The sequence below is a fragment of the Schistocerca serialis genome, chromosome 9 (genome assembly GCF_023864345.2).
Source record: "Schistocerca serialis cubense isolate TAMUIC-IGC-003099 chromosome 9, iqSchSeri2.2, whole genome shotgun sequence".
NCBI classification, from domain to species: Eukaryota; Metazoa; Arthropoda; class Insecta; order Orthoptera; family Acrididae; genus Schistocerca; species Schistocerca serialis.
Window position 1 is genome coordinate 286496271 of NC_064646.1, and position 22030 is coordinate 286518300.

The window sequence follows — 22030 nt, forward strand, 5'->3', positions numbered from 1 at the left end:
TCAGTGGCATGATGGACATGGTAGCATTAGACTCACAGCTCGCAGCACAGTGACTGAAGAACGAGTTAATTAACTTAGTATTTCATTGATAGTTTTGGACGAGTAATCCTAATGACGTTGAACAAGTCATTTTACATTCACATTGAAAATTAATTTGTAAATATGGCTGCACATGAGCATTTGTAAGGTTTTTTTTTTATATACGCAGGTATAAGTAGCTACCCACCACCTTTTACAGATTACAATAACAGAAATTCTGCTACGGAACAGGGGTAGTTGTCGAGGAGAAACTGTATCAGTTTATTTTCAAATTTTACTTTGCTGTTTCTCAATTTTATATACCCGGGTAAATAAACAAAAATTTGAGTTGCAGCACTGTACACCACTTTTTGCGCTAAGGAAAACCTTAATGTGAATTAATGGTTGTCATTTTTCCTTCTGGTATTGTAATTATGCACATCATTGTTACCTTTGAACAGCAATGGATTTTTTCTAATAAACTTCATGAGGGAATAAGTATACTGTGAAGCATTATCAGACACCCACCTTCTTAAACAGATGTCAACAAGATGATAGTGGGTGAGCACCACATATTCTTCTACAACGTTTCTGAGCTATGAAGACGTTCTGAAAGATGAGACACCACAGAACAACATCCTAATCACATTGTTAAAAAATACTATGTAAAATGTGTCAACTTATTGACTTGTCTTTCACCAAGATTCGTAATAATTCTAAGTGCAAATGTGGGTGAACTAAGTTGTTTTAGGAATTCCAAAATAGGCACTTTCAGCGAGCATTGTTTATTTCAGATGATCTAAATTGGCAAAGCCGGATCCGTCGCCAGTTTCCCCCCAATCCGAACTTGTGCTCTGCCCGCAATGACCCTAGTGGAACGTACAGATCTGATTCTTTTCCAATTGTAAACCTGTTTCGCAGTCTCTTTTAACATTCGCGCTAAACCAAAGCTGTCAATTTCGTCATTACGACGTCTTCTATCATATCGTGATGGCTTCAATGTTTTCGAAGAGAGTATCTACTAGGACAATACCAGATGGCCTGTACATCTAAAAGGAGACAAATGCTTGGTATCTTTAATACCAACAGCCAAATAAGGCGAGTTATTTTCAATCGTGTTCCTCGAGTGTCAGCATCTATCAAGCAGATGTATGTGAGAACTTCCGGAGGTAATGGCATAAGGGTTGATGGTTTTGCTCTGCTAGACTCCGACCAGTTTTCATTCCACATCATTAATCGACGAGCCAACGATTCTAACAGTATAGATAAGAGATGACAGATTCTTATAAGCGAATACAAATAAAGGATAGATAACACAACGACGGAAAGATCTAACTCATATACCGTTCTACAGGGAAAATAGTTTGTTACGAATCTGAACTCAGAAGTTTTGAAAGCAATGAGCCTGTAAAAAAAAAAAAAAAATGAAGGAAAGTCACATTTGAAAAATCACACGCTACAGAGATAATTGATTTTATTGTCTTTACATAAAATATTGTAATATTGTTGTAGATAATAGACTGTCTGCTGATGTACAACACGGTTAAATGTAAATATTAAAGAAATTTGTTTAGTTTTTGCTATCGTCCCTTCTGCAACCGAGTACTACGGTGTATGTTCACGTCAGAAATAGCTCGCCTTTTAATCACCTCATCAGTGGTACAAAAGAACTTAATACTTGCAAGCCTTGTTCGCTGTATACAATCGTTGGTTTTTTAGATCTGAAACGGTTCGTTAGTTAGCCTACTTACATTGAGTTGCGCCTTTCAAATACAGTGTGAAACGGAAACGTGTATGAGAGAGAAATGTTGGAATTACAAAAAAAATTGGTACGATACCTTCATGGCAGACTTACTTATAGACAGGAATACAGGAATCGTGAACACGGTTGGCAATCTAGCCCAGACACCTTAGTCGGTAAGACAATTAATTCTACAGCAAGTGTCAAGGTTGAATCTCCTATCTAACATAAAATGTCAATCTCTCACGAAGTTCGACAACAGTGTACACTGTAATGTAAAGTGTTGAACTCATTCTGGAAGCGCAGAAAGATGTTTACTAGTACCGTTTAATCTTCAACGGTCTGATTATGGTCTTGCAAATAAAACAGGAAACATCTCCGACGTATGTTGTTCTGTTGCACAAGCGAATAGCCAGTAAACTATTGAACAGGTTACTGAAACTCAAATGGGTCAAAAACGTATGATGATGGAAAATATTAAGTAATACAGGACGTAACAACAAACCACTCCAAACAATATTTTAACAATTGTCAAGGCAACGCAGAAACATTTTTGCAGTTACCCATCCGTATTCCCGCTTTGTGTGAACGCAATGCAAGATGTTTTTGTACTTTTATGTCGTCTATTTGTTAATAACTGTTGTAGATGAACCACTCACTTACCTGTGATCGGAGTAATATTCGTCTTTGCTGTAGTTTTTGATATAAATATTACGCAAGTCAACCAGTGCGCGAAACACGATGATGCAGACGAATCGTGAGCTAAACAGTTTTCGTGTTTTTGCCTGGCAGGGAGGACATGGAGAAGGTGAACATCAAGTTCCACGACAATGGTACCGTTACCTACCAGCACAACAAGATCCTGCAGTTCGTCCCGGAAATCTCTGCTGACAAGAACCTCAAGCTGACTGTGCCCAACATCCCTCTACTGGTAAGTATTCATTACTGCTCTCACCTGAGCACATTCTGCCATGACTACCGATCCGTGACTAAGACAGTTCCCGTGAGGGCGTCCACGCATATCGAAACTAGGATCAATCACCTTTGAACGTAAATTAGACCTCGAGATCAGATACTTTGTATCAAATAGTGTATAACGAGTTGAGAGACAATGATTAAGGCAGAAACAGTTCTGAGTGAATTCATTACATCTATTGTCAATGGCGAACTGCATCTGTGATTTAAATTGATGGTTTATGTGGTTATAATACGCAATCAGTCGCTTTCTGACTTTGATAAGATTCCTTGCGCCATTAAATAGTTTTCCAGCCACTGTAAGTTCATCATCTGATCGAGGCGTTATAGGAGCAATATTTCCTGGCCTATGTGCAGGAAAACGGTAGAGTTGTGGTAATTACACTCCCTCGTTGTATCCATGAGAAACTCAAGCCAATAATGTACATTTACACACACACACAAACACACACACTATTTAGGTGCACTTGGTTCACAGTAAACAAACGCAAGGCCTCTTTACTGTGTGTATGTGTGTGTGTGTGTGTGTGTGTGTGTGTGTGTGTGTAACCTAACTAAAGGTGCATTATCAGAATGAATTTGTCGTGGATACGACGAAGCAGTGTAATCACGACTACTCTACTATCTGACTGCACACGGTCCAGAAAATAACATTCCTTCATTTCTAACTGATGATGAGCCTGCAGTGGCTAGAAATCTAGTTTAAGGGAGAATGTATGAAAAATTGGTCAAAACGTTGAAACTTTTTGCTAACAGATATTTCTGTAGCATGTTAGAAATACTGTCTCCAATTTTCAGAGTTTAATTCGTGATACAAAGATGTAAAACCCATCTTGTTTCAAACAATTCGCGAGTGCCACGCCTACTTTTCTACACGACTCTGTCCTTGTTTGGGAAATTTTATAGATTCGTGTCATCAGAGAAGACATGTGTAGAATACAGAAGGCTGTGAGCCATTTACGGTGTGATTAATTACGATACATTAAAGGAATGCACACTTGGTGGAACACACAACCCGAACGAAATCTTTAATATAATTGTTTACAAGAGACGCCCGAAGAAAACGTTTTCTCGTGTATTATCGTCAGAATTTCGTCATATGATGGTTGTCTGGTGTTTAATGATGATAACACTGGAAGAATCAGGGCCGTTAAGAGACTGAGATTTGATGCTGGTTACTTCACTAAAACCAGCTGAAGATGACTGATGATGTGCGTATTGCTAGTTCTGAATGGTTAGTGAAGGATATTGCAAAAAAGGCGTGACGGGAGGGTCAGATTAGAAGAACGGAGCTACACTCCTGGAAATTGAAATAAGAACACCGTGAATTCATTGTCCCAGGAAGGGGAAACTTTATTGACACATTCCTGGGGTCAGATACATCACATGATCACACTGACAGAATTACAGGCACATAGTCACAGGCAACAGAGCATGCACAATGTCGGCACTAGTACAGTGTATATCCACCTTTCGCAGCAATTCAGGCTGCTATTCTCCCATGGAGACGATCGTAGAGATGCTGGATGTAGGCCTGTGGAACGGCTTGCCATGCCATTTCCACCTGGCGCCTCAGTTGGACCAGCGTTCGTGCTGGACGTGCAGACCGCGTGAGACGACGCTTCATCCAGTCCCAAACATGCTCAATGGGGGACAGATCCGGAGATCTTGCTGGCCAGGGTAGTTGACTTACACCTTCTAGAGCACGTTGGGTGGCACGGGATACATGCGGACGTGCATTGTCCTGTTGGAACAGCAAGTTCCCTTGCCGGTCTAGGAATGGTAGAACGATGGGTTCGATGACGGTTTGGATGTACCGTGCACTATTCAGTGTCCCCTCGACGATCACCAGTGGTGTACGGCCAGTGTAGGAGATCGCTCCCCACACCATGATGCCGGGTGTTGGCCCTGTGTGCCTCGGTCGTATGCAGTCCTGATTGTGGCGCTCACCTGCACGGCGCCAAACACGCATACGACCATCATTGGCACCAAGGCAGAAGCGACTCTCATCGCTGAAGACGACACGTCTCCATTCGTCCCCCCATTCACGCCTGTCGCGACACCACTGGAGGTGGGCTGCACGATGTTGGGGCGTGAGCGGAAGACGGCCTAACGGTGTGCGGGACCGTAGCCCAGCTTCATGGAGACGGTTGCGAATGGTCCTCGCCGATACCCCAGGAGCAACAGTGTCCCTAATTTGCTGGGAAGTGGCGGTGCGGTCCCCTACGGCACTGCGTAGGATCCTACGGTCTTGGCGTGCATCCGTGCGTCGCTGCGGTCCGGTCCCAGGTCGACGGGCTCGTGCACCTTCCGCCGACCACTGGCGACAACATCGATGTACTGTGGAGACCTCACGCCCCACGTGTTGAGCAATTCGGCGGTACGTCCACCCGGCCTCCCGCATGCCCACTATACGCCCTCACTCAAAGCCCGTCAACTGCACATACGGTTCACGTCCACGCTGTCGCGGCATGCTACCAGTGTTAAAGACTGCGATGGAGCTCCGTATGCCACGGCAAACTGGCTGACACTGACGGCGGCGGTGCACAAATGCTGCGCAGATAGCGCCATTCGACGGCCAACACCGCGGTTCCTGGTGTGTCCGCTGTGCCGTGCGTGTGATCATTGCTTGTACAGCCCTCTCGCAGTGTCCGGAGCAAGTATGGTGGGTCTGACACACCGGTGTCAATGTGTTCTTTTTTCCATTTCCAGGAGTGTATATGAAGATCAAAGACACTAAGTGTTTGGTTCCGGCATAAATGCTGATAAAATCTTTTTTCTGCATTTGTCGCAACTTTAATTCTTAGGTGTATAAGGAACATTTTCTGCTGAACCATTGAAGATAAAAAGGTGAGATTAGCTACGGACCATGTACATACTATAAAACATCCTTCTGTGGTACAGAATTTTTCAGTGTGCATTACTATCAGACTTAGCAAATTTTATTTCATAAAAATTTGTTGCAAGGGTTCTAAGACTGATTTTAAAAGACTGGTACCCAATTTATCTGATTACTAAGAATAACCTACCACATTTTGGAATTGGTAGGTAAAGAAATCTTTGAGAAAAAGTTCATCTGATAGTGTGTGTTCTAAAAGTATCCAGCAATGCCACGAAAAAAATCATTTGAAAAAAGAAAAAAAAGACAGTTTACAGCCAGTAACATAGTGACATGTGAAAAAGTTACGTTAACTTATATGTACCCACGTATTTTTTCACACGTCCCCACCTCTCAGGTGCAAGAAATCGTATCAAATTCAGAAAGCGACTGACTTCATATTGTACCGACATAAACTGCCAAATTACGAGTAACGTAAATTTGTCAACTTTGTAGTAATTCTAACAGATGTTGATGTAGAGGATGCCCGAAAGATGAGTGCTGTGGATATGGAAGAAAGTGACAGGTACGTAAGTGGAGCTGGTGTGTTGCAGACGCTGTCCTCGCACATGAACAGCATACCGCGGCTGGCGGCCAGGGCGCTCAACATCGTGCTGCGCGTGTGGAAGCAGAAGCCGTTCGTGCACGTGACGGCGCAGGAGCTCATGTTCGGCTACGACGACCCCTTCACCAAAATCGCCAGCAAGGTCTTCCCGCGCGGCCAGCGGCCCAACGCCAAGATGGGCCTACTGCTCACTGTGAGTGCTCCGCAAGCCACCTTGTGGTGTACTTTGTGTTTCATTGACAGTTTCTCCTCTCCCGGTCCAGTCGTGACTGATGCTCGGGAAGAGCGTGTGTTGGAAAGCCGCAGTGTGAGCTCGACTCTCTCTCTCTTATCTTACTGTTCATATTGTACATGGTGACCGGGTTAAACATATAATAGTACAATATGTAGTAATTTGAGATGTAGCTGAATATTTATTGGCGGTTTGCTTCTAAAAGTATGGTAAAATGTAAACTTTCATGGCCGGAAATGTTACACAGGTGCTTAACGCAGAATTAAAACATCTCACCGATGAAACTTCCTGGCTGATTAAAACTGTGTGCCGGACCTTTTTTTGTAACCATATATATTTATTTAAATATATTAACAATGATACATTAAAAAAAAAACAATTTATTCTATTAACCTATTATATTCCTAGTGTTGCTTAACATTACTGTCATTTTATAGGTTTTCCTTTGTATATTCTTTTCTTTTCCGTTTTGCTCTTATTTTTATTTCTTGAACCCTTTTACATGGCCATTTGTCATCTTTTTTTGGGTAAAACATTGCAGGACAGGCATAATAATTTATATGTAGCATCGACACATTGATTTTGAGTTCATGTTTCTGTATGTCATGCACTTGTGATGCCACAGGCACATTGTGCATTCAGGTTTGATCTCTTCCTTGTTTGCACTGTTAGGTGGGGCAGTATGAGGGAAACATCAGCATGATAGATGGAGCATAAGTGGAAGAAACTTTTTTACATATACTACAGATTATACATAGACTGAAGAAGAGAGAAATTTATGTCATACAAGAGAAGCAGAGAGCGAAGAGTGAGTAAACAATATAAATTTTATAGGGCACATAGTAAAGGAAATCATTAAAGAAAAAATGAGTAGTTGGCACTTTTGACTAACAAGGGAACCTCCCCATCGCACCCCCCTCAGATTTAGTTATAAGTTGGCACAGTGGATAGGCCTTGAAAAACTGAACACAGATCAAACGAGAAAATAGCAAGAAGTTATGTGGAACTATGGAAAAAATAAGCAAAATATGCAAACTGAATAGTCCATGGGCAAGACAGGCAACATCAAGGACAGCCACAGCTTACGAGCGTCGTGGTCCCGTGGTTAGCGTGAGCAGCTGCGGAACGAGAGGTCCTTGGTTCAAGTCTTCCCTCGAGTGAAAAGTTTTCTTTCTTTATTTTCGCAAAGTTATGATCTGTCCGTTCGTTCATTGACGTCTCTGTTAACTGTAATAAGTTTAGTGTCTGTGTTTTGCGATCACACCGCAAAACCGTGCGATTAGTAGACGAAAGGACGTGCCTCTCCAACGGGAACCGAAAACATTTGATCGCAAGGTCATAGGTCAACCGATTCCTCCACAGGAAAACACGTCTGATATATTCTATACGACACTGGTGACGGCATGTGCGTCACATGACAGGAATATGTTGTCGACCCACCTAACTTGTACACTTGGCGAATGGGTAAAAAGATTCTTCTACCTTGCCCGATTTAGGTTTTCTTGTGGATGTGATAATCACTCCCAAAAAAGTGATGAAAACATAAGAGTTTGTCACATAAACTGAAAATAAAAAATTAAGCTTTTCACTCGAGGGAAGACTTGAACTAAGGACCTCTCGTCCCGCAGTTGCTCACGCTAACCACTGGAGCACGGCGCTTATGCGTTCATAGTGTTCTTGATGTTGCCTATCTTACACGTCAACTACTCAGTTTGTATATTTTGCTTATTTTTTTCATAGTTCCACACAACTTCTTCCTGTTTTCTCGATTGATCTGTGTTCAGTTTTTCAAGGCCTATCCACTGTGCCAACTTATAACTAAATCTGATGAGGGTGCGATGCGGAGGTTCCCTTGTAAGTAAAGCTTTTATCCTACACAATACAGTAAAATAACGAAAAAGAAAAACACTCGTAGTACTACTGGGCATACTTTTGACACTGATTTGGCCGCGAGCATGACAGATGTTTGGTGAGAAGCACTTTGTATCACTGATTTCACCAATAAGAAACACTTTATACTACTATACTTACCTATTTGAGGCGAGAGCAGAAAGCACTATATTTTCTGTTGCTCTTATTCACTATCACTGCACACGTTCTTCTTGTGATGAGTGTGGTGAGGTGGCTGGTGGCGATCCCGAGACTCGAACTCGGGACCTTTGCCTTCCGCGGGCAAATGCTCTACCAACTGAACTACCCAAGCATGACTCACACCCCGTCCTCACAGCTGTACTGCTGCCAGTACCTACCTTCCAAACCGGTTTCTGGATCTCACCAATGCATTGCTCAGGAATGGTTATTCGTACACTGACGTGGAAAAAGCTTTAGTACCACCGCTTAGAAATCATAGCGATACTCCAGCGCCGGTGAAATCGAAAGTTTTCCTGCCATTTATTAAAGACGTGACTGACCGCGTAGAAAAAAATCTTCAAAAAGCTGAACATCGCGGTAATTTACACACCCACACGGAAGATAAAAGATCACCTAAAATCGGCCGAGGATGCCAACTGCAGGTAAAAGCTACAATTAATAGGATTCCGTAAGAAGAACTGTCCAAAAACGACTCGAAGAGTCGGCAATTGCAGAAGAAGGGAGACTGACGGATAAGCTGTTGCGGAACATTCCTTACAGCCAGGAAACCACCACATTCATTTTGATAAAACTCAAGTACTGGCAGTTACAAGCCTATACCGTGAAAGGCTATACAGTGAGATCACAGAGATTGCAAAACACCGCAGGAATTTCAGTAGGAAGGAGAAGGGCGTGAAATTGGCATTGGGATTCCGGTGCTGAAGATGTGTATCAGTCTTCCACAACGGGATGACTGCAACAGCGGACGACGGCAGTCGACAACGGCCAATTGCGACCGCGTAATCAAAACATGTGACGTCACACGGAAGCGGAATTTTGCTGTAGTCGGTATCGAGCCAGGGTGAGAATCGGACATTCAGCAAAGCTACGATTCCCCTCGAAAATGTTCTCCGCAGATGGGAACGAAAGGTCAGGTTTTAAATCTAAATCCATTCGACCGCGGCATAATAGCTGGGAACATTTTATTAATTGTGAAATGTTTACTGTGTTTGCATGCTGCAATTGGTACTGTGTACACATGCACGTAACTGCTTTATTCATGTAAACGGGCATCAGTACACATGTGGACTCCACAGCACAAGGTGTTCTGTGTGCTTTCTGTCGTGGAGCTAAGTCTGTCACACTGGTACAACGTCGTTTTCTGCGTGAGTATTCACTGCGTCCAGCTGCCGGTTATCCCACTTACGTAACAATCAAGAAATAGGACAATAGCCTTAAGGAAGTGGGAATTTCGATATCGGACCACCGCGCCAAGCACGAAGTTACAGAGGCTAGTGTTGCATTAATCCATACTTTTCTTTCTATGGGGGTTTATCAAGAAATAGGTGTACCAGACACTAGTTTGTAATATACCAGATATGTGCCTTCGCATTCGTGCAGATACCACAAAATGTCAGGTGTTCAATGTTTCAGAACACTTGAGCAGGAGTGGAATAGAGATATGGTATCTGTCGCGCCACTAATAATGCGCATATCGACGTGTGTTATGTGTAAAATACTTTTTAAGTTACCATACGCGTAGAAATGTACCGTCAATAAATATCTCGTTTACTTCTCAAGTTATTACATTTTATATTATTACATATCTAACCCGGATATCCTGTATATTAATGGTACTGCTAACAATATTAACAGAACCTCAGACTTCCCGCAGATAATTCTTTTATCTGTAATGAAGTATTGTGTGAAGTAACTTGGACGAACATTCTGTTACATTATGATTAATTTCAAAGTGGTGCAAATATTGGCAATTTGATGTAAATAATCAAACTTGTAAAATTTTTCACTTCAGAGAACGGAACAATGTAGCATTTTAAAATTACACTATCACAGAGTCAATTGTAGTCAGTTACTTAATATAAATACGTGGCAGTAACAATTTGTAGAAGTACGACATGGAACGTTCGCAAAGCCTCAGTCGCAGGTAAATCAGATGGCAAACTTCGGTTCACTGACAGGATATTGGAATAATACAATAAGTGTGCGAAGGGTGTTACTCACAAAACGATCGTGTGACCCATTCTAGAATATTGCTATTCGTGGGATTTGCAGCAAATAGGAGTGACAGGAGATATGGAACGTATACATCGAAGGACAGCATGAACGGTCACAGGTGCGTCTGACCTACCTGTCAGGTCACAGACATACTGAAGAGGCTGAACTGGCACACGCTTTAAGACAGACGCAGATTATCTCGTGAAAGCTTAGTTACAAAGTTTCTAGAACAAGCTCGAAGTCAAGCAGCTAGAATATACTACAACCGCATATATATTGGTCCCATTGAGATTTCTAAGGCAAAATTATATCGATCACAGCACGCACAGAGTCGTTTAAACAGCAGTCATTCTTCCTATGCTCAACATGGGTGTGGATCGCGAAGTCACACTAATAAGAATTGGTATGGGAAACACACTCTGACATTCTTTAAAGAATATAGATGTAGGCTCACCGGAGACCCTTCGGCCGTTGTATCGAAGTTATCCCTGTCTGTGAGGCTCGGATTCACACTATTTTCTTTTTCTCCCATCACTCTTCTGACTGCATTGCTGCGGCCTGCGATCTTCTCCAACGCGAATCTCTTCAGCTAAGAATAACACTTGCATTCTCGTTGGAGATATTCAGATCTGTCTTCCCTACCCTCCACAGCTCAATGCAACACCATGGAAACTATTTTCTGATCTCTTAAAAAATATCCCATGGTTCTATCCGATTTTCATGTCAGTATTCTCCATACATTCCTTTCCTCGCCGTTTCTGCAACGAAACTCCTGATTTCGTATCAGTCCACATAATTTTCAACGTTGTTCTTCTTTATCAGCTTTCTAAGAGTTTCTGATTAACTCAAATGTAATGCTATGCTCTAAACTTAAGTTTTCAGATATTTCTTCTTCAAACTAAAACTTGTGTTTGATGCTAGCAGACTCCTTTCGGGTAACCTGATTTTTATATCCTCCTTGCTTCGGCCATCATGAATCATTTTGTCTTCAAGCTGACCGAAATCCTTCATTCCATCTACTTTTTGGTCACCAGCTATAAGTTTATCGCTAATCCCACTGCTACTCGTCTACATCCACATAATACTCCGCAAGACATCTAATGGCGTGTGGAGGAGTGTACTTTTTGTACCACTAACTGAGGCCTGGAACGCTATTCCACTCACGAAAAGCGCGTGGGAAGAATGATTGTCAGCAAGCCTCTGTATTGGCTCTGATTTCGAATTTTCCCCTTGTGGTTATTACGCGAGACGTATTCGGGCGGGAGAGAGCGAGAGAGAGAGAGAAGTAACAAGTAGTCAGAGTCTTCCCGGAAAGTGCTCTCCCAAAGTTTCAATTGCAAATCTCTGCGATGCACAACGCCTCTCTTGTAACCCCTGCTAATGGAGTTCGTTGAGCAACTCCGTAAAACTCTCGTGCCGACTAAATGATCCCGTGACGAAATGCGCCGTTCTTCGTTGCATCTTCTATGTCGGTTCTATGAGTCTTATCTGGCAGAGACCCGAGATAGATGAACAATATTTAAGAATAGGTCGAGCAAGCGCCGTATAAGCCACTTACTTCATGGATCAGTTACTTTACCTTAAGATTCTTCCTGTGCATCTGAGTCTGCTATCTACTTCTCCCACTATTTGCTTTATGTGGAAATTCCACTTACGGCCACTTTGGATAGTTACCCCTGGATATTTTACAGTATATACTATTTCCCCCCTGGATATTTTACAGTATCTACTATTTCCCCCCCCCCCCCCCCCCCCCCCATGAACCATGGACCTTGCCGTTGGTGGGGAGGCTTGCGTGCCTCAGCGATACAGATAGCCGTACCGTAGGTGCAACCAAAACGGAGGGGTATCTGTTGAGAGGCCAGACAAACGTGTGGTTCCTGAAGAGGGGCAGCAGCCTTTTCAGTAGTTGCAAGGGCAACAGTCTGGATGATTGACTGATCTGGCCTTGTAACAATAACCAAAACGGCCTTGCTGTGCTGGTACTGCGAACGGCTGAAAGCAAGGGGAAACTACAGCCGTAATTTTTCCCGAGGGCATGCAGCTTTACTGTATGATTACATGATGATCGCGTCCTCTTGGGTAAAATATTCCGGAGGTAAAATAGTCCCCCATTCGGATCTCCGGGCGGGGACTACTCAAGAGGATGTCGTTATCAGGAGAAAGAAAACTGGCGTTCTACGGATCGGAGCGTGGAATGTCAGATCCCTTAATCGGGCAGGTAGGTTAGAAAATTTAAAAAGGGAAATGGATAGGTTGAAGTTAGATATAGTGGGAATTAGTGAAGTTCGGTGGCAGGAGGAACAAGACTTCTGGTCAGGTGACTACAGGGTTATAAACACAAAATCAAATAGGGGTAATGCAGGAGTAGGTTTAATAATGAATAGGAAAATAGGAATGCGGGTAAGCTACTACAAACAGCATAGTGAACGCATTATTGTGGCCAAGATAGATACGAAGCCCACGCCTACTACAGTAGTACAAGTTTATATGCCAACTAGCTCTGCAGATGACGAAGAAATTGAAGAAATGTATGAGGAAATAAAAGAAATTATTCAGATTGTGAAGGGAGAAGAAAATTTAATAGTCATGGGTGACTGGAATTCGAGTGTAGGAAAAGGGAGAGAAGGAAACATAGTAGGTGAATATGGATTGGGGGACAGAAATGAAAGAGGAAGCCGCCTGGTCGAATTTTGCACAGAGCACAACATAATCATAACTAACACTTGGTTTAAGAATCATGAAAGAAGGTTGTATACATGGAAGAACCCTGGAGATACTAAAAGGTATCAGATAGATTATATAATGGTAAGACAGAGATTTAGGAACCAGGTTTTGAATTGTAAGACATTTCCAGGGGCAGATGTGGACTCTGACCACAATCTATTGGTTATGACCTGTAGATTAAAACTGAAGAAACTGCAAAAAGGTGGGAATTTAAGGAGATGGGACCTGGATAAACTAAAAGAACCAGAGCTTGTACAGAGATTCAGGGAGAGCATAAGGGAGCAATTGACAGGAATGGGGGAAAATAATACAGTAGAAGAAGAATGGGTAGCTTTGAGGGATGAAGTAGTGAAGGCAGCAGAGGATCAAGTAGGTAAAAAGACGAGGGCTAGTAGAAATCCTTGGGTAACAGAAGAAATATTGAATTTAATTGATGAAAGGAGAAAATATAAAAATGCAGTAAGTGAAACAGGCAAAAAGGAATACAAATGTCTCAAAAATGAGATCGACAGGAAGTGCAAAATGGCTAAGCAGGGATGGCTAGAGGACAAATGTAAGGATGTAGAGGCCTATCTCACTAGGGGTAAGATAGATACCGCCTACAGGAAAATTAAAGAGACCTTTGGAGATAAGAGAACGACTTGTATGAATATCAAGAGCTCAGATGGAAACCCAGTTCTAAGCAAAGAAGGGAAAGCAGAAAGGTGGAAGGAGTATATAGAGGGTCTATACAAGGGCGATGTACTTGAGGACAATATTATGGAAATGGAAGAGGATGTAGATGAAGATGAAATGGGAGATATGATACTGCGTGAAGAGTTTGACAGAGCACTGAAAGACCTGAGACGAAACAAGGCCCCCGGAGTAGACAATATTCCATTGGAACTACTGACGGCCGTGGAAGAGCCAGTCCTGACAAAACTCTACCATCTGGTGAGCAAGATGTATGAAACAGGCGAAATACCCTCAGACTTCAAGAAGAATATAATAATTCCAATCCCAAAGAAAGCAGGTGTTGACAGATGTGAAAATTACCGAACTATCAGCTTAATAAGTCACAGCTGCAAAATACTAACACGAATTCTTTACAGACGAATGGAAAAACTAGTAGAAGCCAACCTCGGGGAAGATCAGTTTGGATTCCGTAGAAACACTGGAACACGTGAGGCAATACTGACCTTACGGCTTATCTTAGAAGAAAGATTAAGGAAAGGCAAACCTACGTTTCTAGCATTTGTAGACTTAGAGAAAGCTTTTGACAATGTTGACTGGAATACTCTCTTTCAAATTCTAAAGGTGGCAGGGGTAAAATACAGGGAGCGAAAGGCTATTTACAATTTGTACAGAAACCAGATGGCAGTTATAAGAGTCGAGGGACATGAAAGGGAAGCAGTGGTTGGGAAGGGAGTAAGACAGGGTTGTAGCCTCTCCCCGATGTTGTTCAATCTGTATATTGAGCAAGCAGTAAAGGAAACAAAAGAAAAATTCGGAGTAGGTATTAAAATTCATGGAGAAGAAATAAAAACTTTGAGGTTCGCCGATGACATTGTAATTCTGTCAGAGACAGCAAAGGACTTGGAAGAGCAGTTGAATGGAATGGACAGTGTCTTGAAAGGAGGATATAAGATGAACATCAACAAAAGCAAAACAAGGATAATGGAATGTAGTCTAATTAAGTCGAGTGATGCTGAGGGAATTAGATTAGGAAATGAGGCACTTAAAGTAGTAAAGGAGTTTTGCTATTTGGGGAGCAAAATAACTGATGATGGTCGAAGAAGAGAGGATATAAAATGTAGGCTGGCAATGGCAAGGAAAGCGTTTCTGAAGAAGAGAAATTTGTTAACATCCAGTATAGATTTAAGTGTCAGGAAGTCATTTCTGAAAGTATTCGTATGGAGTGTAGCCATGTATGGAAGTGAAACATGGACGATAAATAGTTTGGACAAGAAGAGAATAGAAGCTTTCGAAATGTGGTGCTACAGAAGAATGCTGAAGATTAGATGGGTAGATCACATAACTAATGAGGAAGTATTGAATAGGATTGGGGAGAAGAGAAGTTTGTGGCACAACTTGACCAGAAGAAGGGATCGGTTGGTAGGACATGTTCTGAGGCATCAAGGGATCATCAATTTAGTATTGGAGGGCAGCGTGGAGGGTAAAAATCGTAGAGGGAGACCAAGAGATGAATACACTAAGCAGATTCAGAAGGATGTAGGTTGCAGTAGGTACTGGGAGATGAAAAAGCTTGCACAGGATAGAGTAGCATGGAGAGCTGCATCAAACCAGTCTCGGGACTGAAGACCACAACAACAACAATACTATTTCCAGCGGTTTTTCATTAGCAATATAGGTATATAATAGTGGATTTTTTCCTAGATATCCCAATATGTCAAAATTTTTTACTTTTATGTTCAACTGCCAGAGCCTACACATTTCATCAATTCTCTGGAGATTATTCTGCAAATTGTTACTACGATACTATCTTCTGGCATTGCTACAGTGTTACAGAACAGCCTTATAGAGCATCCGACACTTTCTACTAGGTCATTTATATATGCTATAAACAGTAACGGTCCGATCACAGTTCCTTTGAGTGCTCCGGAAATTACCTTTACATCCGTCGATTTTATTCCGTTAAGAGAGACATGTTGAGTTCTGTCTGCCAGGAAGTCTCGAAACCAGTCACAAATATGCTCCGATACTCGATAAGCTCGTATATTTGTCACTAAACGGCGGTCGGGTCGGTGTCAAATGCCTTCCTGATGTCAAGGAATACGTCACCAAACTGACCGCCGTTGTCTACGGCGCTGTGGATCCACTGGAGGAATAGAGAGAGCCTAGTATCGCAGGAGACCCGTTTGCGGAATCCATGTTGATTTTTATAGAAGAGATTTTCATTCTCCAAAAAGTCATCATTATTTAGCATGAAACGTGTCTCTCAATTTTGCAACAGATTGGCGTCAACGATATAGGTCTACAATTGTGTGCATCTGTCCTACAGCCCTTCTTAAAACCGGGAATGACCTTTTTTCGGTTCACTCCCATTCCGTTCAGTTCATATTCTGTTCACCATACGTACAAGATGAGCAGTAAGCTTAATAACATACGCCAGTGGATGATAGCGACATTAGTGACCCTGCAGCTAGTGAGTACACTGACTGGAGCTCCCCGGCCTGTTTCAGCGGAACGGCACGCTGGACGAGGTGTCCACCATCTACACGGGCCACACGACGATGAAGGAGTTCGGGCTGATCAACCGGCTGAACGGGCTGGACCACCTGCCGTACTGGCCCGAGGCGCCGTGCAACAGCATCAGCGCCTCGGAGGGGTCGTTCTTCCCGCCGCGCTACTTCACCGGCGCCGACGTGGTGCACGTCTACGACAAGGACCTGTGCCGCGTGCTGCCGCTGCGCTTCACGCACATGACCGCCAAGGACGGCATCGAGGCGGGCTACTACGTCCCGCCCGACGACGTCTTCGAGGCGCCCGACAAGAAGCCCGACAACCGCTGCTTCTGTCCCGCCTCCGATGGCTCCTGCCCGCCCCGAGGTCTGCAGAACATCAGCCCCTGCCAGTATTGTGAGTACTGCAGACTTTCTCTACCACTACTCCTCTCCTTCAGAGCCTGAATAGCTTGCAAGGCTGTTGCAGGGTAAGTTGTGCGAAGAAAAAAAAATTAAGAGAAATATTCGATACATTCCTCCGTTTTAACATTGAAGGTTAATTAACATTGAAGGCAGCCAATCAGGCCGTTGCACGCTCTAATTCAAGCGGCTCGCCAGAGACAGTGTCGCCAACTGCGTTCTTAGTTTGGTTTTCTAAAATCAAACAAGAGCTGCACAAAAACTGGCCATAGTGCAGCAGTACTGTATTTTACAGCCTGTAACATGCTACGGACTATAAGGCGTACCTTAATTTTAAGCATTTTTTTAAAAAAATGACATTACCATTTTTATTATTAGACTTCAAAACTGGCCCCATTTTTTTTTCGTTTATAAAACCGAACCTACATTTCAAATCCCTGAAAATCGTCTTCTGAGTTTCCTCTTCCTCTTCCTCCTCCTCCTCCTCCTCCTCCTCTTCCTCCTCCTCTTCCTCCTCCTCCTCCTCCTCCTCCTCCTCCTCCTCTTCTTCCTCCTCCTCCTCTTCCTCCTCCTCCTCCTCTTCTTCCTCCTCCTCCTCCTCTTCTTCCTCCTCCTCCTCTCTCCTCTTCTTCCTCGTCCTCCTCTCTCCTCTTCTTCCTCCTTCTCCTCTCTCCTCCTCCTCCTCCTCCTCCTCCTCCTCCTCCTCCTCTCTCCTCTTCTTCCTCCTCCTTCTCCTCTTCTTCCTCCTCCTCCTCTTCTTTGCCGGCTGGTGTGGCCAAGCGGTTCTAGGCGCGTCAGTCTGGAACCGCGAGACCGCTACAGTCGCAGGTTCGAATCCTGCCTGGGGCATGGATGTGTGTGATGTCCTTAGGTTAGTTAGGTTTAAGTAGTTCTAAGTTCTAGGGGACTGATGACCTCAGATGTTAAGTCCCATAGTGCTCAGAGCCATTTTTTTCCTCTTCTTCTTCCTCCTCCTCCTCCTCTTCTTCCTCCTCCTCCTCCTCCTCTTCTTCCTCCACCTCCTCCTCCTCTTCTTCCTCCTCCTCCTCCTCTTCTTCCTCCTCCTCCTCCTCCTCCTCCTCTTCTTCCTCCTCCTCCTCTCTCCTCCTCTTCCTCGTCCTCCTCTCTCCTCTTCTTCTTCATCCTCCTCACCACCCTCTTCCTCCTCCTCACCCTCTTCCTCTTTGTTTTTCAAATGGTTCAAATGGCTCTGAACACTATGGGACTCAACTGCTGTGGTCATCAGTCCCCTAGAACTTAGAACTACTTAAACCTAACTAACCTAAGGACATCACACACATCCATGCCCGAGGCAGGATTAGAACCTGCGACCGTAGCAGTCGCACGGTTCCGGACTGCGCGCCTAGAACCGCGACTTTGTTTTTCACTGACACTGTGCACTGCAGTGACGCATCATAGGCTAGATAGTGTTCCAGGTTTGTGATGACGGGGTGGGAGGGAGACAGTGTTAGCAAGCCTATGATGGGTTTCCCGCGCCATCAAATACATGGTTATTTTTGAGACCGTCAGAAACTTTAAACCAAACGCTGGAAATTTGTATACTGATTTCGAGCATAAAACGAACTTGAACGAGGCAATTTTCCGAAGAAAAACGTGCGTCCTGTTGTCTGTCAAATATGGTAGATATCATACCCGAGCTAAATGCTGAGCTGTCTCGTGAGTAAGACGACCAATATTTTATCATAGTTTTATGGGATATGACCAATATCTATGATTTTAAGGGAGGTTTAAGGGAGATTCAGTAGCGATAAATTGCAACAGCACAACTAGATGGTATTTTCTTGGAATGGGTGACAATGGTATTATAAAAATATGAAAAAAACTGGCGTACTTTGCTAACTTTTACTCTTTTGTCATACGGTGTCATATTTCGGCGTTACTTCACAAAGCAGGAGGAAGAAAATAGTATGCAGCAAGCTCATTTAACTTTGGAGGCCATGTGCTTTGTGGAGTTTTTATGTCTCCATTTTCACTGGAAGAGCATATGATGGAAATTGCTTCAGTTTAGCAGCAAATGCAGACACACTTGAACGCTGACAGTGTAATAAGCACATTCGCAGGAGGACGACCAAACAAATCGGAACATTTGGTGTTGAACGTCCTCTGTTTTGGATTGCTCACAACTTATGCGATCCATAAGTACTGGTTCTTTCAAAGCGTTCCAAAATGTTTTGTTGTGTGTGTCAATTGAGAAATACGATATGTAATCAGTGTGCTTAAATATGAACGTCTCTATAATCCGCTTTCGTGAGTCCTTTTTACTTCAGTGTGTAATGTATATACCTCAGCTGTTGAGCTGTACTCGTCATGCAATTCCATGCGCTTCGAGAAACAAACAAAAAATCATCCCTCTCACGATCTCTCGAGACGCGTAGGCTATGTCATTCTTTCTCCGCTCCTCTCATTCACTTAAGTCACACTGTCTTCTTCCCGTAGAAACACGAACAGAAAAAGGACTCCAACTCGACAACAGTACCGATTATTACAAGAAAACTTTTCGAGACCTGTCGGAACTATCGATAGTAATTCACGGGATTAACATTTATAACAGTGATCACTGACGAAATACACGGTAGAGAGAGGCTGTCTGTAAGGGAGCAGGGAGAATTTAGAAGAAATTGCTATTATACTGGAGATACGAGGAAATATGGGAGAGTTGGTACCCTTACTCGTGCACTATCATCTACAGTATGAGATCAACTGACCATAATTGTATCTGGCGGGCCACTTGAATTTTCTTTTGCATTGATCTGATTGGCTGATCTAAATGCTAATTAAATCGGGAAAACGCCGCAACGTATATAATTTTATTTCCTAACAATTAATCCTCAACACAGCCTACCAAACAACATCCTTACAAGCTTTTCAGGCTGTTTCTGACCACACTGTATACTTCGCAAGCCACTTTTGAGTCATCACTGGTTTGATGCTGCACCTCCATTAATTCCTTTCTTGTGCCAACATCTTCATCTCAGAGTAGCCCTTGCAACTTATGTCCTCAATTATTTGCTAGATGTAGAAATATTCAACTACGTCTGTTCGTGTAGCCTATTTGATCTTAGAGTTTGAGTCTGCCTTCCGAAATTTCTCACTAAGTCGACGAACCACCTTACGATGAGATAGAGCTGTTACCGCAGATTTTGCACCAAATGTCTCGTGTTTTCTGTAACTGTAATCATTTGTCTGTACATATACATCACATGTTCCTATTTTCGTCCAATTTGGATAATTCCTTCGTGGTGCATCAGGCTATTTTATTTTTTTAATGTAGATTCTCACCAATTTATTTCTCAAATTACGGCCTACGTTTGATAATACTTGCGTTCTTATGGCGAGGAATTCTCTCTTACCTTGTGTTCTTACTGTTCTTACGCTCGTGATACATTATTTTGCTTGCAACTTAGTAGAGAATCGGTCGCTTACTCTGATGTTGTGTGTGCCGCTAATCCCACATCTGTTACTCCTCAACGCCTTCGTCTCTCTTTGGTTAACTCTGTCCATACTCTGCTCATTAGACTTCATTAGATAGGTACTGTAATTCCTCCTCACTTTCACAGAGGATAACAATGAAATCAGTTAACCTTGTCAGAGACACAATTTTACCTTGAATTTTAATTCTACTTTTTGGGCCTTTATCTTAATATCCTCCTTTGCTTCTTCGAACAGTACAGGAGAAAGTCTGTATCCCTGGCTTATATCCTTTTTAACCGGAGCACTTGGTTCTTGGACTTTTATTCTTACTGTCCCAAATTCGTTCCAGTTACCCTTAGCGTATTAGGATTATCCTGAGAATTTCGATCATCTTACAGAACCTCATGCTATTGAACAATTGCTATAGGTCAACCAATAGCACTTTAAGTCTTCGGTTTCCGTATGTCATGCTCCTTTGCCACGAATAACGTTATAACTTCCACACGGGTGGCTTTAGCCTTCCTAAAACAAAACTCGTAGCCCTCTGAACGTATGCGGTGCTGAAACTTTCGTGCATACAGTTTACATTTATATATGAACGCTGTTTTATAACTTCTGTTCTGCTTCTATTAGTAGCATATTCTAAGACAATATACAGGACAGTTCTGACAAAAAACCACAGACTACGACAACAGTAATGCTTGTCTGTTGTAGACTGACTGGTTATAAGCATAAAAGACTAAACTATCAGTTTGTTTAAATCTACGTCGTTGAATGCACAAACTGAAATGAGTATAACCGATGAATTTGTTTGCTTCGCAGCCGCCCCAGTCTACCTGTCGTTTCCGCACTTCTACAAAGCTGACCCGTCTCTCCTTGAAGCCGTCGTGGGACTGAAACCTGAAAAGGATAAACATGAGACATTTTTCAAGATTCAGCCGGTAAGTGAAAGCTGTTTTGCACTGACCATTGACAAACTCTTCGCTCAGTTCCTGAGTACAACTATCTAAAATCATTATAAATTCAAAACTAAAGACACTTTTTTTTAAAATTATCATACAGGTTTTCATTAACGATGGAGAAATATGTCACATATTTGTAAGTCAATGTTGCGTGTTCCGTAACTCTATCTAAACACGTCGGTCATCTTCTATAAACATGTTTCATCGTTACCACGAACCAAAATCATTTCTTAGCAATCAACTTTCAGGTATGTTATTTATGTACTTCCTTAAGAGTACATACTTATTGGTGTACTTATTGGTGTACTTGTTTAATTAATTGTTTAATTAATTGTTTAGTTAATTGTTTAATTATTTATTTTGCTTGACCAGATTGGCGCCGTAAGTGCCTCTCTTACATCAGTCCAGAAATAACACACATGACGTACCATAAAATATTTCAATAACGTTCTCTGCCTCTGTGCATGCTCATGGTTCAATTACATACAACTAAGAAATTATAACGAGAGCAGTTATAATAACCAACACAAATCGTAACAGCGAATAATAAAAGTAGTAGTAGCAGTAGTAATCTATACTAATAGACTCTGGTGTGCAGAACCCTTAAGACCGAAAATAACGTTCGCACATGTCACTGCCAAGTACAAGGGTTGTCCGTAAAAGAAGGTTCCCATGACGCTACAGTCCTGAAAAGCGCTGTTACGGTGGATCCCGCGATTCTGTGGTGTACCTTGGATCCCCCACTCCAAATCCCCTTCCTGGCAGCTGTACGTGATGGATCTCCCAATCGCCTTGCCCGCCAGGTGTGAGTTGCTCTCGGTGATCCGTTT

General features: G+C 42.7%; 1 protein-coding gene across 1 annotated transcript in view; it reads left to right on the plus strand.

The window, feature by feature from the left end:
- Nucleotides 1-22030, plus strand: part of LOC126419238 (scavenger receptor class B member 1) — a 417921-nt gene that overhangs the window by 381666 nt on the left and 14225 nt on the right. Inside the window, exons 5-8 of the mRNA XM_050086384.1 lie at nucleotides 2552-2690; nucleotides 6167-6370; nucleotides 16405-16801; nucleotides 21061-21179. Of these exons, the coding sequence (XP_049942341.1) occupies nucleotides 2552-2690; nucleotides 6167-6370; nucleotides 16405-16801; nucleotides 21061-21179 (859 nt within the window). The remainder of the gene's footprint in view (nucleotides 1-2551; nucleotides 2691-6166; nucleotides 6371-16404; nucleotides 16802-21060; nucleotides 21180-22030) is intronic.